Raw genomic sequence first — 17,909 nt, 5'->3', positions numbered from 1 at the left:
AAACCCCAAAGCAAAAACTGGAGCACAGAAGCAGCAGCCTCCCTAGGCAGATGTACTTGAGCTGAACCTGGCCAAAGATGGCAGGGGGAATTGGGAAAACAAGGTGAAAACTCAGAGGATTGGCCAAAAGGATTTTCAAGTTAAACAGAAGTCCCCACCCCCACCCCTCTGCCCAACCCCTGACCCCCATTCACATGCTCAGATCTCCACTCTGGAATTGATGACTACTTGGCTACGTTTCCATTCATGGCAGTGGAGGAGTAGATGGTAGAGAGAGAGGCACCTTGTTCACCCCTCTCTTTTGACAGGTCACGGTTGGAAGCTCTGTAGTGACTGGGTTGAAGCTGAAGGGATTCAGGCCGTACCCTGGGCAGCTGAGGAATACCATGGGTGATGCCTACAGACTTGGCTCGAGACAGAGAGTTGGCTCCAGAAGTGGAGGAGCAACTGGGCTCATCTACAGGCAGCAGTACATCTCGAGGCCTGGCTCTCCCACTCTGGGAGGCCTGTGATTGAAGGTTATAGCAAGGACCCATGGGCAAGGGTAAGTGTGAAGGTCGAGCTAGGTGAGACAGAGAGTCTCCAGGTGCTCTTGGGAGCCCTGGCACCGAAACTGGCATTGCCACAGGAGGTATGCAACACGTTGCCTGCCCATATGAAGACTGATTGAAAGGCTCATCCAGCTGACTAGGGGTTACCCAAGCAGGATCTGGCTCCAATGGAAGAGGACAGCGAGCCCAGGTAGGCCAGTCATAGGCCCCTGGAGGTTCAGTATAGAGAGACAAGGGACTGTCTTGACCCCATTCCCCTTCCTCTTCTTCACCTTCTTCATCTGAATCTTCCTGGTGGGCCTGTAGCTCATCAGACTCCATGTAACCCTGGGCTAAGTGAGAACTGGAGAGCTCCAGATCTGGGGTCTCTGCATTGTCAAGTGAACGGCTTCTCCTATTGAGTGTCATTGCAGCAGGTGGAGGTCGAGGATGTATGCCAGGCAGCCCCAAGTACCTAGGGAGGCTGCTAACACCCCAGGGCAGGCCTTGGTAGAATCGACTGTGATAGCTGTTGAAGGCATGCTTATGGTAATAACCCAGCTCAAAAGCTTCCAATGAGGCTGTAAGGTCTTCGTCATTGTGGAACTCAGGATTCTCTTCACACTTGCCTTCTCCATCCCGTTCCACATCAGCAATGTCAAAGGTGACCATGGGGGGCAGCTCAGGGAGGTTTTGAGTGAATGATGAGTCAGAATCAGAGCTGCAGGACATACTGGAGAAAAGGTTTCCATTGCTGGTAAACTCCACTAGGGCCTGTGAGAAACTCACAGTGGCATTCCCTTCCTTCTCATCTTCTTCTTCCTCTGGCTCCTCAGGGGGTGAATAACTAGGGTAGGCCCTCCTGGGAGAGCCTCCAAAATTTGCTTCTTGCATGTCTGGCTCAAACATGGCATCACTCTGGAAGAGCTGCATCAAACAAGTACTTTGATCTTTTTTGGAGCAAGTCCCCTCAAAACGCTTCTCCAGAGGACGGAAATCTCGCCAGTCTGGTTCACTGCTAGAAGTAGCAGGGAAAGCTGACGTGGTTCCCCGGTGGGAAGTCTGAGAAGTTCCTGATGTCCCCACCACCAGGCCCATCACTGATGGACCTAATGGTCTCATCTGATACTCCAAGATGGGCTTCTCTTGACGGACCTGGTTCTCACAGACTCGACTCTCTTGAGTATGAACCTCTCTGGCCTGGGCTTCTCGGACTCTGACATCTCTGTTGTAAGATTCCCGCGGGTGAGTGTCTCGAGCATAAGTCTCCCTGGCATTAGCCTCTCTGGCACATGCCTCTTGAACCTCAAGCTGCTCTCGGCGAAGTTCCCAGTATAGTAACTGCTTCTGGATGGTCACCAGCCGTTCTTCTTCTGTTTCCATTGCCCCAGGTGGCCGAGAAGAAAAGGGTTCAAAATTCAAGAACGGACCACACGTTTCGGAGTTGTGACCATGGAGGTCATAAAGGCAGTCATCTCCAGGTGGGGAGTTCTCAAGACTGTCATCTGGCACATAGAACTCATATAGAGCATCACCACTATAGCTGTCTCTGGGTAGACAATCCCTATGGACAATGCCCAGAGCCTCGCGTGAATCATCCTCAAATCCTGGTGTGGTAGAGTCATAATAACCTTCATCACTATTGGGAGCAGACTCTTGCTGGTCGCTCTGAGGAGTCAAAAGTTCACCAGGGCCTAGGTTAGGATAAGACCGAACTGGGTCAAGGAGCATGTAGCCCTGGTGGCTGGGAGATGTAGCAGTATGGTAGCCCACGTTTAGATTAGATCTTGGGTATATCTGGGCACTTGCCCACAAATACTCTAAGTCATCATCTTCCTCCCCATCCTTGGCCTCATCTTCTTCATCCCCTAATTCTACCTCCTCATTCTCTTCTTCCTCATTGTCATCATCATCTGGCAAGGCCATCTCCTCCCCACCTCCTTGGTAGGTCACCAAGCAGGAACTTCGCTTGGTCCCATCTCGGTTGGCCCTCTGGCCACCAGAGGCCATGCTATCTGTCATGCTGTCCATGTCCTGTTCTGCTATAATGTCACCACAACCTGTCAGTGAGTCAAAGCTTTTCAGGGATGTGACGTCCCCAAACAGGAGGCTTAGCTGATCCCCAACAGGACCATTGGGTGGGTTTACCTCTCCTGTCAGCACTTTTTCTTCAGTTTCTGAAGTGTGGGTCTCCTCTTGATTACCAGTTTCAGGAACAGGCTTGGGCTGCATTAACTCTGAGACACAGGTTCTTGTGAGTTTTTCTGGATTTTTACAAGCTGTCTTCTCAGTAGTTGGTGAAAAATGTTCTAGTGATGGAGAAACTTTTGGCCCAGGGGCATCCTGAGATTTGGCATTTTCTTTTCTAGCAGTTGGGAATATCTCCTCACAGCTGGGGAGTGAGATTGAACTCACATTCTCCTGAGACCTGGTTCTAGCTCCCTCAAGTTCCTTGGCCCCGAGTCCACCTTGATCAGCCCCAGAAACCTTGCTCTTCCGGTGACGACGGATACTGCTGAAAAAGCCTTTTAGGCCTTTCTTCGGCTTGTGCACAGAGGGTACCTTCTCAACTCCACCTTTCTCTGTGGCTTCAGCCACAGATGTCTTACATCTAGGGCCTATCTCCAAAGCTCCATGAACACTCTGGGAACTGGGAAATTGAGAAGGTGACTTAGACAAAGAGAGGCCTGTTTCTTCAATGACAACATCTTCAGGGCCGTGAGATGCTTCACTCAGACCATCGTGAGTCTTACTCTTGTTCAGACTCTTCTTAGAGCTGCCTTTCCCAGAACCTTTGCTTCGTCCTCCCCCAAAGAAACTAGGCAGAGTACAGATTCCCTTCTTGCCACCAAAGAGTTTCATGGCAGTTTTCTTCAGCCTACCTGGGCCTGATAAGGGTGGCTCTGATGTTGGTCCTTCTGTTGTCTCAGTTGTTTTATTCTTGGCTCCCTTTTCAGCTCCTCTGTCTTCGGTAACCATAGAGGCTGATGCTCCCTTGATCTGAACAACTTCATCCTTTTGAGTCTCCATGATGATGAAGACAACTCTTCAAGTAGAAATGCCGCCTTTGGATTCCAGGATAGTTATAACATGATCAGTCAGGAAGCATTACTGTGCAGTCTAAGGGAGATAAGAGAGACAAAGACAGAGACAAATACTGGTAAACAAGTACACAGGCTGGGTTTGTTTTCATGGGTGATTATTGTCTCAGGACTGAATGGGATCAGAAAGAAAATAAGTAAATACTGGTAAAACCTTAATCTATTCTGTGTGTTTGGTTTGCTTATCTAGCTTCTTCTGGGCCCCAGGGCAATAAAAATCCTACACTGAACAGCAGTCAGCTACCATTAGCTGCTCCCTTGCTAGTCTACTACCATTAGGCTGCTGTAAATACAAGGGGAGATTTGACAGAGGCAATTATAGGTGTGCAAAAGACCAATTGTGCTATTGTCTATGAGGAAGCTTATCAATTATCAGACTTGGGTCAGGAAAGGAATAGAGTGGTTGTTTCTAGCATCACTGAATTTTTGAAAATTACGTGGTAAAGGTGATCACTGAGCCTTATTGGGTTCTACTGGATCCAGGCCTCAGTTGAACATTAACCTGTACTATCACCAACATTTTTCTCAGGGCTAGAAAGAGAAGTATATCTATAGCTTCATATTCTGCCTACAGGTTCAATGGCCAAACCTTTAGAACACCAGAGTGTTGCTATAACTATTCTTGCAGAATGTATACAGTTTACCCCTGTTGATTCAAATGCTGATTTTTCTACCCTACTATCTGGTTTCCGTCTGGACACTGCATTATGATGCTTATTCTAAGCATCACCTGTCTCAAGCTTATGTAAGAATGCTACCATTTTTTTTATGTTGCCAAAAAACAAAACGAAACAAAAACAAAAACAACAACCAATGCTGAACAATGGTGAGAATAGGGTGAGATATCCTGGTCCAGAGGGGAGGAGAAAGAAGTGGGAGGAGAGATCTAAGAGAAGAAGACCTGGAAACATCAGGAGAAATGAACTGGAGCTAAGATATGACTAAAAAGCAATTATAATGTGGGAAATCTGAATAGAAAGAAGCTATGCAGGCTTGGAGGTTAAGGATGGAGTAATTATTTCACAGCATTGTGCTCTAGGTTAATTAAATAAATCCTAGTCTCTATGTAGTGATTTGGGTATACAGCTGGATTAGGAATAATCACTGTCTAACTAAAAGATAAATCAACATTAAATATTAATTATCATCAATACTGGAGAAGGAACAACATTGAGGTGCAGATCAGGGCTGGAATCTAGGACCTGAAAAATGACATGGTAGCCTCAGAAAAAAATACACTGTGTTTCAGTATCTTCTGTCCAAGCCTACCAACATCTACCTATGTATGTAAACCCCTTGTAGAGACTATATGGCAGGTTGGTCTAGATCAGAATCTCTATTGACTGTCCTTGGCAAGGGGAACCACCAGATTCTACTGTAGAACCACAAGGCAAATATTTTTTTTTCTAATTGTTCCTCTCAATATCTTGGTTCCCTTCTAGTTTACTATCTAGAAAGGGAACTTGAAAAACACATAACAGTACATGATTCATGCTACTTGCTTAAGAGATATTTAAATAAATAAACTTGGTGTGAGATGCACAATTCTGGTCAAGGCCCCCTAATCCAAATGCTAATAGAATTGGAATAAAAAGAAGTGTTCACCACCTTCTATAGCAACATATCTCATTATTCTCTTGGTCCCTGACAAGTCTGGTATTTTCCAGTGACTGTAAACATCTGGCAGCTCAAAGACTGATTAGCCTGCAGAAATCCAATGATCTCTTCTTAGGAAGCCCTTCCCTTCCCTGAACTTTCTTTGTAGATCGAGGGTGGCAAAGAGACAGAGCAGCTGTTGGGATTGAGAGAGAGAGAGCAAGATACTAGAAACAGGAGGTGACAGGAGACAGTGAGACTGCATCAGTCCCTGGAATAGCTGGCCAGAACACTGGTCCAGTGACTTGATGTCACATTAATTAGATTCACAATTATCTGCAGTAGAATACGTGGCCGAGCACTGGGGCTGAAGAGAAACTAGCAACTGTACTCTAGCTTGCGATTTCATTAGAAAAACCTCCCCTAGTACCTATGTTCTCAGTTTTCAAACAGTTCATGCCTGGTACCACACTTAGTTTGATACACTTAAATCATCAGAGTTCCATTAAGAGCACTTTGCTAAACAACCAGAGTCAGATGATGCCTGGTTATGGAGATAAGAGAAAAGCTCACCTGATCTTCACCGTGCAGAGAGTTAAACTGCTATTTTCACAGGTTATGCATTTCTCTGTGCAATATATCTTGACATTATACTCTAGAAACTCAGCTGTGTAACAAACAGACAGTACCCTCATCACTAAGCACACAATCACCCATAATTCTGTGCCTCATGTTGTAATGAGAATATGGGCCCATCATATATCCGAATTCCTTACTTTTCATAGTATTACTCTTCTCACCTCAGCCTTGAAATTACTAACAGGATTGTCATGACATTGGGGATGGGGGTGGCAGCAGTGAAGTTTTAAGTGAAATTGTATTTCCCAGTGTGGAATTTGTAAAATAAATCTCTCCAAACATTCAGTAAGTGACAAACACTAAATTCAGTGCATCAGGCCATGCCTCGGAGAGGAATTCCCAGTCCCAGTTCAGAAAGCTTATAGGCTAGTAGCGAGAGAATCTAACCTACAGAAGTTTGAAGATATAGCATAGTGTAGGCTTTTAAGGAAAAGCCCCTGTTAATTCTTTTTGTTTGTTTTTGTTCTGTTCTGTTTAGTACTTGAGACAGGGTCTCTCTACATAGTCCTGGCTCTTCTGGGGTTTGCCATATAGACCAGAATACCTTAGAACTCAGAGAAGTTCTCTTGCCTCTGACTCTGAGTGCTGGGATTAAAGATGCCCTGTTATTTCAGACTAAGTAAGAGAGTGCTAGTCTTTATTACTTTGTGAATGAGCCTCTAGATAAATTAAAAGGCAAAATATACTCTCTGGGCTCAAAAACCCATGGCTGTGGAGACCAGAGGCCTTAGAAGAGAACCTACTATTATTATTTTGCTAAATGGATTTAATACCAAACTTCTAAATACTTTATATTTATAAATCAATACAGCTCTCATTCCTCATCAGAGCTTCTTTTTGCAGTAGAGAGTGATTAATATAGAGACTCACAAGTGAACAATATGCAGATAATAAGATACTGTGGAATACTCATCCCTAAATGTAAATATGTATCATACTTCCTACCCCAAAACTCGGGGATCATCAAGGAAGAGGTTGCAGAAATACTCTAAAAACTGGAAATAGTGGAGGGATACTGCAAAATGTTTTCTGCTGCACACATGAACTCTCAGCAGATGTACAAGACCAGATGTAGAAGACCTGAAGGATCAAGCCAGCTAAAATTTCAGCATGGATTGGTGAAGAACTGAAGAACTTTCTCCCCTATCTGAAGAGCTACTGGAAGGTGATGATGGCTGCTGCAGGAGGAAAATTCAGTTTTCTTCAGAAATGTGGTCCTTAGTGTGTTGTCTACACTCCAGTGGATAGCCCTATATCCACACACACGTAGGGATGTGCTAATTGGAATCACTGGGATAGAAAACAAAGAAGAGGGAATGAAGTTGGAAGGGAGATGGATGAGAGGTTCAAGAGGAGGAGAGGGGAATATAGGTGAATATGATCAAAATACATTTAAATATACATGAAATTCTCAAAGAAAAGATAGGTAGGTCAGTAGACAGACACATACATGGATACATAGATGACAGAAAAAAGTAAAGATGCTTTGAGGATGAAAAGGCCTTCAGTCTGGACTTTGTCAAGCAGTAGGGAAATGGCAGTGATCTACATGGGGTATGTGTTCTTATCAATAAAGAAGGGACTTATTCTGGTGAGATCAAACAGCTCTTGGCAGTGGTGATTAGGTGAAGAGAATCTATAAACTTGATGCCCTCGCTGGAGGACAGTCTCTCTGGGCCTTGCCAGAGTGGTTTATGGGGGTAGACCAACTCATCACCACTTTCTACATCAGTGTTTCTCAACTTTCTTAATGCTGTGACCTTTTAATCTAGTCCTTCATGTTGTAGTGATCCCCAACCATAAAATTATCCCACTGCTATTTCATAACTGTAATTTTGTTACCATTATGAATCAAAATGTGAATATCTGCGTTTTCCAGTGGTCTTAAGAGACTCCTGTGAAAGGTCGTTTGACTCCACAAGAAGGTCATGACCCACAGGTTTGAGAACCACTGCTCTATATTATCACCTTGCTGCCACAGGCTTTGGATCACAGTGCTAGAATATAAACCACACCATTCCCCTAACCTGCCAGGAGATACTGATCAGGCCCAGGAACAGTATTGGTTTGAATGAGAATATTCCTCATAGACTGTCCGAATATCACCAGTTAGTGGTATGGGATTCCTGGAGGAAGTGTGTCACTGGAGGAGGTCTTTGAGAGTTTATAAAGACTCCATGTCATTTGGAGTTTGTTATCTCTGCTTTGGGTGTGAAGTTCAAGATGTGACCTCTCAGCTTCTGGTTGTTGCTGCCCTGCCTGCTGCCTGCTGCCTATGCTATCCCCATAAATATGAATTCTAAATTTCTGGAATCATAAACTAAAGTAAACTCTTCTACCAGTTGCCTTGGTCATAGCGTTTTATCACAGCAACAGAGAAATAACTATGACATAAGTTGGTGCCAGAGTGGGCTGTTGCTGGCAAGAGCCTGAACATACTATTCTTTTTTCTTGTTTTTAAATATGGAAGATTTCAGAACTTTAGACTAGAAAATCAGTTGAATGCTATAAGCAGAACTTACTGGGCTGAGCCTGGAAGGCAAGGCTGATTTCAAAGCAGGCTCTAGAAGCTTGACTCAAGAGGTTTCAGAGGGAAGCAAAGACCTCAACAGCAAATAGGGTAGGGGAAATTTTTTTGTATTTTGGCAAAGAAGCTGGCTGCATTCTGCCCCTGTCACAAGAACTTGCTTGAGGGCAAATTAAAGAGTCATGTACTAATTTCTTTGGTGGCAGAAATTTCAAAATAGCATAATATTGAATCTCTGGTGTGGTTATTAGTAGTGACTGTTATGCAGGTCTACAATGAAAAATAGCAAATGGGGCAGAAGGAAATATGAAATGTATCATTTGAAGAAAAAAGAATCACCAGAAAACTCAATGCTTCAGCCAAGGCATCAAATGCCTTAGACTATAGGGTATGTCTCATTTACCCTAGGACAGAGGATCTATTACTCCAGTGTAGAGCTCCCTCTTAGCCAGACCACAGGTTATTTTTGCTAACCAAGGATCAATCTTGACATTCTGTCATATCTCATTTTCTCTCTCTAGCTTTTTCCCTCCACACCATGCCCCCCCAAAGCCACTCATAGGCTCTTTGCCTTGCCTGTGTTCCACAGAACAACTTGAAAGAGTGAAATAGGAGTATTATATAGCTCAAATCTCCCTAATCTGGTCTTACCTAGCTACTTCTACCCCAAGGCTTCTTCACACTCTTTATAAATCTACCATGGTCCCTAAATGTCCTTCTTTCTTTTTTTAAAGATTTATTTATTTATTATGTATACAGTATTCTGCCTGTGCATACACCTGCATGCCAGAAGAGGATGGCACATCTCACTAAAGATGGTTATGAGCCACCATGTGATTGCTGAGAATTGAACTCAGGACCCTTGGAAGAGCAGTCAGTGTCCTCAACCTCTGAGCCATCTCTCCAGGTGACTAAACTGTCCTTCTAAAATAAGCTGTAAGAAGAAATCTTTCAGGAAAGAGAAGTGGGGCCCAAAACAAAAGGAACAACAAAGGACAAACTCTGAAGCTCCCTCATGGCTGGGACTGTCTTCCTTTGGGGCTCTTGCCAAGAAAGTGGTCCTGCTAAATGCAGAGCTCCTCACCACTCAGAATGCTCAGTCAGTGTGGTTGGCCATTTTTCAGGTGGGTTGTTGAGAACTCAACCAAAATAATTGGTGCTGCCACATAGAGGGTACTAGTTAATAATAGTTGGCTTCTACTAGATAGAAGTCACTGTGACGAAAGCAGAGAACAGGGTGTGGTAGAAAATGAAGGAACCACTCAAGATCCAAGAACCAACCTTAGGCCATTATGGGATAAGTAAAAGCTGACTCCTAAGAAAGGGATGTGTGACTTTCTTTTCCCCTCCACTCAAAACTCAAGTAGAAGAACAGCTATAGACCTGCCTGAAACCCTTCTCTTGAAGAAGAAACAGCTTCAGCCCAACCTTTACATTTTCTGTTATTAGTCTAGCATCAAGGGACCATCTTAGCAATCTTAGGAAAGGCAGGGCTCAGGGAAGAAACAAGAGAATAACTTCATAGGCATGGCCTTCACCCCTTGTAGTTTCCAGACTTGTTCAAGCAGTCTTTGTGAAAACAAGCCCATTCCTAATTTATCTAGTCCTTCAGGATATTGGTGGAGGGAAGGGAAGGGAGATGTGAGAATGGTAAGTGTCTTCCCTCTAGAAAGCCACACAGTTCTTCGCTGGAATTAGCTATGCCACAATAGTAAAAACTCAGCAAGTTATCCAACCTGTCTGACTCTCAATTTCCTGAACTGTGAAATGGGGTTATTGATAATTCCTACTTATTCATAATTCCTACCTATTGCAGGAACAAAACCAATGCATGTAAAGTACAAATTAAAATGCATTGCACACCAGAAGCTCAAACATTATAGCAAATTACATTAATGTTTATCGCAATTATGTATGGTTGGATAATTTCTTGCAGTAAATCTATCCAAGTCAGGGTTGACTAGGGTGTTTTCCAAAGCTCTATAGGTATCTCTGAAACCTTTTTAGCTTCTCATAAATAAAAATTATGGTGATTATGTAGTTATGTTCCTGGAAGCCTTACTTGCTCATTAGACCAACTATTAATGTTCAGGAAGCTAACAACTCTAGATCATAGATCAACATTTTAAACTGAGCTAAAAGTGCCATCATAAACAGAAATGCAATTAACAGACACCCTTCAACCACTTAGGGTACCTATGAGTACACAAAGCACTATTCACCAGTTCCACTGGTTTTGTTTTGTTTTGTTTTTTTCCCCAGTAACCCATTTAAACCTTGCTACTGGGGGACAGTAAAGCCTTCTCACAGAAAAGAAAATTGTGCCTGGACTTGGGCAAAGATTTGTCTAAGGTCTCTAATGGGATTATGACAGAACTTGATTCACTTCCAGACCTCTTGAGATTTTATTCCATGTCACTCTACTTCACTGTGCAGGGACCACAAATAAAAAAATTAGGAGGGGTATGAATATGATTAAAACACATTTATGAAATTTTTAGAAAACCAGTAAAACACAGTTTTAGAAATTAGTCCAAGAGAAATGTCAAGTTTCCCTTAATACCTGTAAGCGCTATCATTTCCTTTCCCTATTCCATCCTGTTCCCGCTCAGTTTAACTTTTCCTGAAGGATTTCTTGTCCTCACTGGCTACTGCTGTTTGGGCCTTACCCACCACATTACAAAAAAACCTGATGACTTCAGAATCCAGGTGCTATGTATTCAGCTGGTGACTGATTTCCTCATCAACAATTCTGTCACCACTACTTTCAAACTACAGGCCGTATCTTCTGTTCTGTTTCCCCAGGAGATACATTTGAAGTACCCCCCCCCCAAAAAAAAGGCTGAAATAGAAAGCTGAAAAAGTGGACAATTTTGACAAGTTTGAGCTACTTAACGATAATGACCTCTGATATTATCTGGTACTCAAGTTGTACATTACTGGCGCCCATAAACAAGACCTGAGGTCAAAATGTTTGTGATGTGAAGGAAGGGCTTCTGGTTTGGACCCTTTTGGTGGAACAGTAGGGGTGGTTGAAAAAGTTCCTCTTACCCACTCCTGCACCACCGTTCCCTAATTTGCAGCCTTCCTGCTGTGGGACACTTCCTTTATAGAACATAACTCATCAACCCCAGATGCTGCACAAATCTCAACTGTGGCCTTCTGTCGCTGCCACGATTCCCTCATCAGCTTTTCAGCTGCCTTGTTCAGATACTCATCCTTGCTTACTTCCTTCTGGCAGGCTTCAGTCTGTCCATTTAGCTTGCTTACAAGGACTCTCTGTCTCAGATCACTGCATCTATCACAGAGCAGGTGCTTGGGCTGCTGGTTCAGTTGTACTCTAATTCAGCTGGAGTTTGCCAGCCTGAAATTGGAATATGCTAGTCTCACTCCTTTTGGGCATAATGGTTTGAGAAAGTATCTCTCTGAGACAGACATGCCTTATCTGTGAAATGAAAAAAAAATTTTTTTTGTAACTACCTTGCAGGATGGTGGTTATGGATTAAAGAGATCACTACAAAGGCAAACTGATTACTATGCATGGAGCTACAAGATGGGCTCTTTTGATGCTGCTGCTGGCAGTCAAGGCACCTTCTATCTGTACCTCAGCTTCCACCCTGAGTCCTCTGAAGATGACACAAAGCTTCTGGTCAAACCCTTTTGTCTGAACCTGCAACATCTCTTTTCCTGAATGCCCACTGAAAGTTTTTCACCCTTACTTCTCTGCCCTACATTCTCAGCTCCAAATATACAGGGATTTTAGTCAGTTCAGAAGATAGGGTGCCAAGACATAGCCTCTCCCTAGAAATGAACTTTTCTGATGATTTTTCTTCTTTTTGTATTTGTCTTTTTTGTTTTGATTTTTTGCTTTGTCTTTTTTGATTGTTTTTGTTTTGTTTTGATTTGTTTTTGGTGCAGGGGGAACAAATATAGTACCTCAAATGTGCTAGAAAAAAATAATACTTAGCCACATCTGATCCTCCTGAGGATTCTCCTGGTGCCCCAGCTGTTTCTTAGGGGATTCTTACCCAGCTCACAATCAGGACAGGTTCTTTGAGATCCACTTACTTGCCCTTTCCTTTGAGTCTAATCTGAGAGATATATTGCCAAGGTAGGTACTATGTCTCAGTAGCCTCCCAGTATGTTAGTACTAGTCAATCAAAGGGAAGATGTGAGACAGACTGTACCTGCTCCATCTATTCAGAAAGGCTATGAAATTCTTCCACTTGGGGCTAAAACTTTATCAACTAGTTTATCTGCCTAAACAGGACTTGTGCAGAGAAACTGAAGAGATAACATCAGGAGTTTCTCTTTTCAGTTTCAGGCAGCCTAACTGTGAGAGAAAGCTAGAAATCCCTTCTCCTATTTGGTTCTGAGGGACTAGGATTTAGGTGTTACAATATTTCCTGAAAGGTAGAGAGCTAGGGCTAGGGGTTAATGGCTAGGTGATAAATATGGTGAATTTCCAGCTGGCTGGCTTCTTCCTCACCTTCCAGACCAAAGACAAAAAAGCCTGGCAGCTTAAAACAAAAGCTTTGCAAGATTTTTCTCCTACCAGAGGGCCCCCTGCTGATGGACTGGCTCTACAAGTTCAAGGCCAGATCAGGACGTGTGTGTGTGTGTGTGTGTGTGTGTGTGTGTGTCCACAACAATTGTGGGTCAATCCACCATCTGGCCTTTCTTCACACTGACCAATCCTAAATTAGGGAAGGAAGACCCTTCAGAGACTTAAAAACAAAAAGGGCCCAAAGGAGAGGCTGGGTCTCATGAGTATCCCTTCTGCTTTATGGAATGTCTTTACCTCTATATGCTTGCTGTGTGTGTCTCTGTGTATGTTTCATCACCCATAATAAAAGCATTTCTTTATTGGCTGGTTCTGTCTGCTCCTGTCTGCTGTGTTCCAGAATTTTCTTACTGCATGCTCAAAAATTTTAACTGGCAGAGAAAACAAACCTGATCATGATCCCTACAAATCCTACAAATAAACTCATGAAACGATAAGCTTGTTGCTGTTTTTCTTATTCCCTTATTTCTTTGGACTCGTGAAGCAGGGGTATTTCTTCCATACCCAGTTTGAGTACAAATATGAGAGTTCTTGAGGTGCCAACATTTCCCAAATATCTCCCTCCTCCTGACACTTTCAGCCTCCAGCATGCTTCAGGCCTTAATATCTTGACTGAGGTAAAGAAAAATGTGAAAAAGTGAGAAGTTCCCAAGATGCAGCTGCCACATAAACGCAGGCAGCCTTCACTTTTGAGGAATAGAATGGTGGGAGGAGGGAGTAGTGCGCTGAGTGGCGCCTGCTGGAGACCTTGGGGCACAGCATAAAGAACAATAGCTTAGCCTCAATTTGCTGTATGACCTTAAACATACCTTGCTTGCTTTCAAGGGCATATCTACGACGACAGAGGTCTTAACTGCTAGTCCACACAAAGACCCATGTAACTGAAAGAAAGAGGGGGTAAAAAGGTTTGGAGCATTTAGCAAATAAGTATTTAAGCCCAAGTGACCTTTCACCCTCTCCTTGCCTATCAAAGGCCAAAAGGGAAGCTGACAGTGTGAAACTTCCTTCTGGAGGGAACACAGCCCCAGCTCTATTTATACATTTCATGGTGGCCTCTTACCTATCTGATTTGTAGGATGCTTTCAATTTCTTTCTAAGACCCCATTTAAAAACCCTTTCAAAACTCCCATTCTTGGGCTGGTGGTGGTACACCTCTTTAATCCTAGAATTCAAGACAAACCACTGTCAATGATTACAAAGGCAATGGCCTACAAAGCAAGTTCCAGGACAGCTGGGATTATCCAGTGAGGTCCTGTCTCAAACCAATAACAAACAAACAAACAAAAATCCCCCCAACCAAAACCCCCAAATCCAACAACAAAAACAACCAACCAACCAAACAAACAAACAAAAAACCCAAAATCTCCATTCTTATAATGTTGTGTGGGCAAACACACAACCCACCCTAATCACCCAATGTTCAGTGATCTCCCCCTAAAAAGATTAAATCACCATTCCAATGCTTGGTATTTGGGAATTCCCACCACTGGGTCCTAACTCTTGTACCTCTGAGTTACGCCATCTCATCCTGCCTGCCAGCCACTCGTTTTCACTTCTAATTCTGTGTATTCTTCCTCTACCACACTTCTATACTTCCCAGCTCCTTCACAAATGACACCTGGGATATATAGATCTCTCTACTGCATATAGAGATCTTTTCATGGCAATCTGCCTTTAAGCTCATGAATCAGCAATCAAAAGTCTGCAGAAGCCGGGCATAATGGCGCAAGCCTATAATCTGATCACTGGGAGAGGCAGAGGCAGGTGAAGCGCTGTGAGTTTGAGGCCAGCCTGGTCTACAAAGTAAATCCAGGACAGCCAGAGCTGAACAGAAACACCCTGTCTCGAAAAACAAAAAATAAAAGTGTGCAGAGGCCCAGGATGTGAGCAATCCAGACTCTGAGCTTCTTATAGAGGGGACTTATGGTGACTTTCTTTTTTAATGTAGTAGCAACTGAATCCCCCTTTCAACTCACATTAGGCATATTATATACCTATCTGAGCCTTCAGTCTTCATTTACTTAAGTTTCATGGAGTAGGACAACAAGGTTAAAAGTGTTTTCTAAAGTTCTACAAAGACAACTTGTCCTTCTGGAACATTCATTAATTTCATTCATTAAATGCTTTATAATGCTAGGATCTGAGAGTGTTGTAGCTGAGGTCTAGGTTTTCTTTCCTGGGATGAGGGTTCTGAGAACCTAGACATCTATATAAGAGAAACAAAGCAGAATCATGGAAAGGTAACTGTACAGGAGTTCCAAGAAAGAGGTCTGGTCATTAAGAATCAGCCTGTAATACCAAAAAAGAGAAAGTTGGTTGAGAACTTGGGCCTGAACGGATGAGGACTTGGACAGGTGTTGGTTGAGTGTGTTTGAGTGTGGAAAAGATGGCTGTTGGACTGAAGTAAAAGCAGCAGAGAGCCAGACCCAGGATATAAAAATCCAGCTCCAAGTAGAGGTCTGTGTTGAGATCTGGTCAATTAGGTAGGGGTGACAATAATGTGGTATCTGCAATCCTGGCTGATCTTTTTCAAAAGGTTCTATGTTAACCTTCCCAAGTAATATATTTATTTACAGAGTCTCATTGCCCACTCCAAAGATGTCCAGCCTGTTAAAGTCCCTTAGTCTCTTATTCTTCAGGAATACCTGAATAGCCCAGAGTGATTCACAGAGTAGGGCACATAAGGGATTGGGGCTTTGTTGGAATCTCTGCTGGTAGGGCAGGAAGTCCAACAATGCAGTGCTCTGGGGGGTTCTGTCCATACCAGCGCTGCTGAGACAGGCCGCAGAAGATGTTTGTATGCGGACAGGGTTGTCTAGACTTCTCTCAAGGCCAGTCCAGCAAGGGAGGGGATGGTTCAGCTATATTAGTCTCTGCTGAGGCCTCTGCCTTCCCCATACCTAAGGCTCATCTGGCAAGCTTAGCCCCTCAAAGGGGAGCTCAGGAGAAGTCACGCCTTTGGGCGGTCACCAGTGTCAGAGGTGTCTGCAGCAGACAATGACAGCAGTCTGGCAGGCTGGATATTTTAAGTAACTGAGAAGTTGTAGGATTTGTCTGCCTTACCTACACCGTGTATTCTTTACTACAATGACGGCCCCCTCTGCCTCTAGCTAGGAAATCCCCGCTACAATATTGTGCCTATTGCTATTTTAAACCGAAGGCTGGAGAGAAAAACGCGCCCCATGTCCTACAAGGGAAAAGAGGCGGGCGGGAGGTGGGGGTGGAGGCGGCAACAAAGCGGCCTTGCAGCTCTAACCCAAGGACCAGTAAGAGCTCCTGGTCCAGCCCGCCTGCAATGGGGGTGGGAGCCAAATGAGACTGGAGGCCCAGGAGGGGGTGCCTCTGGTTGGGACCATAGGATCAAGGTTCCAAGGCTAAGTGGGAAGTTCAGATATCCAACTGTTCTTCCTTAAGGAAGAACACAGTGGATGCCTTAAGCCACCCTAAAGCCTGTCTCAGCCTGGCTCAAAGCTAGCGCGCCAGCTTCCTCTGCAGAGGAGACATAGGAGACGCACCGCAGAGGGGAGGGGCCACAGCAAGGCCTCGCGGGTGAGCGCACCGGCCTAACAGCTGTTCCAGCAAACGCACTATAAACAAAGCTAAGGAGTTCCCGGCCTGCAAATGCTTTTTGGGGTGCTAGCTAGCGGAGCCCTTCCCGGAACCACGCAAACAGCACGTGTGGGCCCATCCCGGCCTCCCATTACAACCTAGAGGCGTAGCCCAGGCTAGTCCCCCGCCTTCTGGCCCTCCCACCCCACCCCCAGCCACGGTCGCCTGTACCCTAGAGACTAACGGCCGCTGGGCCCCTCCCTGGACAGTACCCAAGAAAGAGCAGCAAGGCCCAGGATGCCCACCTCCACGCGATCAGAGCAGAGCACGCGGGGATGCACCAGACTTCCAGCAGGATGGCTCCTAGCTGGGCGCAATGCTTACCCTGCCAGGTCCAGCTCCCAGCGCGGTTATTGTCTACTGCTCTGCTCTGCTCTGCTCTGAGCTGGAGCCTCTGCTGAGATCCCCGCCACCACAGCTACAGCATTCTTCTGCACCGAGTACCCTCCTCCAGGCTCTGGGCAGCTCCCCCATACCCTCTTCACCCTGGACTCCACAGTTAGGAGGTGGGACGTCCGTGAACTGATTGGCAGGCTTGCAGTTCAATCGCCATGGTGGGAAGGCATGCCCTCCCCGCCCACTGTTTTCCTTGGTGCTTCTCTCTTTAAATGCAAATAAGCAGGGCGTGGTATTGGCAGGGCGGGGCAGAGAGGCTGTCGAACCCCTTGTTGGGGCTCCCCACTTCCGCTCCCACGCGGGGCGGGTTTCAGCGTGTCTACACACCAGCCTCAAGGAGCTAGTCCCGCCCAGATGGGACTTGCCAGATTGTTGGAACTCGGTTTCGATTTTGCGCGCATTCCTATTTCCTTGGCGGTTACTGCTCCAGGTTGCTACCAAGGAGTTTCTTCACGCTTTTTTGAGACTAGCTGGGAGAAGTGAGGCAGAGAAATAAGGAGTCAGGGATTGTGAGGCCTGCAGAAACCTTTGGCACGGTGGCTGGCCAATTATTAAATGTGACAGCAGGGCCTGGTGGCTGGTGTTCACAGATAAGAAATCACCTGTCAGGAAAGTGACCTGTCTCGGCGCCCCTCCCAGACCCAAAGCGCCTCCCCTGCCCTGCAGCTTTTTAGTTTGCTCAAGGCCCTGAAGAAAAGCAAGGCTGAGGTCAACTCTGATCAGTCACCAAAGGGCCTAGTGCTGCTCAGGAAAAGGGAGCCGCTTCTTCTAGGTTACTTGGACTGCCAGTGACTGAGGCATATTTGGAATATAGACCTATGCTCAACTTTCAGAGCATGGAGTGATTCTCAAGATCACCAGAGAACTCTCTATCAATTGTGAGTCTGGTTCTGTGCAGACCTTTTTTTCTGGAAAAGTATGAAAGAAGTTTTGTCTGATCCCTTACC

At 44.9% G+C, this 17,909-nt stretch overlaps 1 protein-coding gene across 2 annotated transcripts; it reads right to left on the bottom strand.

The window, feature by feature from the left end:
* Positions 1-224: 224 nt before the first annotated feature.
* Positions 225-17,085, bottom strand: Amer1 (APC membrane recruitment protein 1). 2 transcript variants are annotated; one of them, XM_055597479.1, is made up of 3 exons: positions 16,891-17,085; positions 13,767-13,838; positions 225-3,650 (listed from the first exon to the last, which is right to left on the bottom strand). In XM_055597479.1, exon 3 carries the CDS (start codon positions 3,558-3,560, stop codon positions 225-227), a length of 3,336 nt encoding a protein of 1,111 aa, XP_055453454.1. In that variant the 5' UTR covers positions 3,561-3,650; positions 13,767-13,838; positions 16,891-17,085. The 2 variants fall into 2 exon arrangements, with proteins under 2 accessions (XP_055453454.1, XP_055453455.1); XM_055597480.1 differs by lacking the exon at positions 13,767-13,838.
* Positions 17,086-17,909: the final 824 nt, after the last annotated feature.

This window comes from Psammomys obesus, unplaced genomic scaffold (assembly GCF_907164565.1).
Source record: "Psammomys obesus unplaced genomic scaffold, mPsaObe1.curated_primary_1811, whole genome shotgun sequence".
Taxonomy (NCBI): domain Eukaryota; kingdom Metazoa; phylum Chordata; class Mammalia; order Rodentia; family Muridae; genus Psammomys; species Psammomys obesus.
The sequence above is the reverse complement of the archived record's forward strand: the minus strand, read 5'-3'. Positions and strand labels throughout refer to the sequence as shown.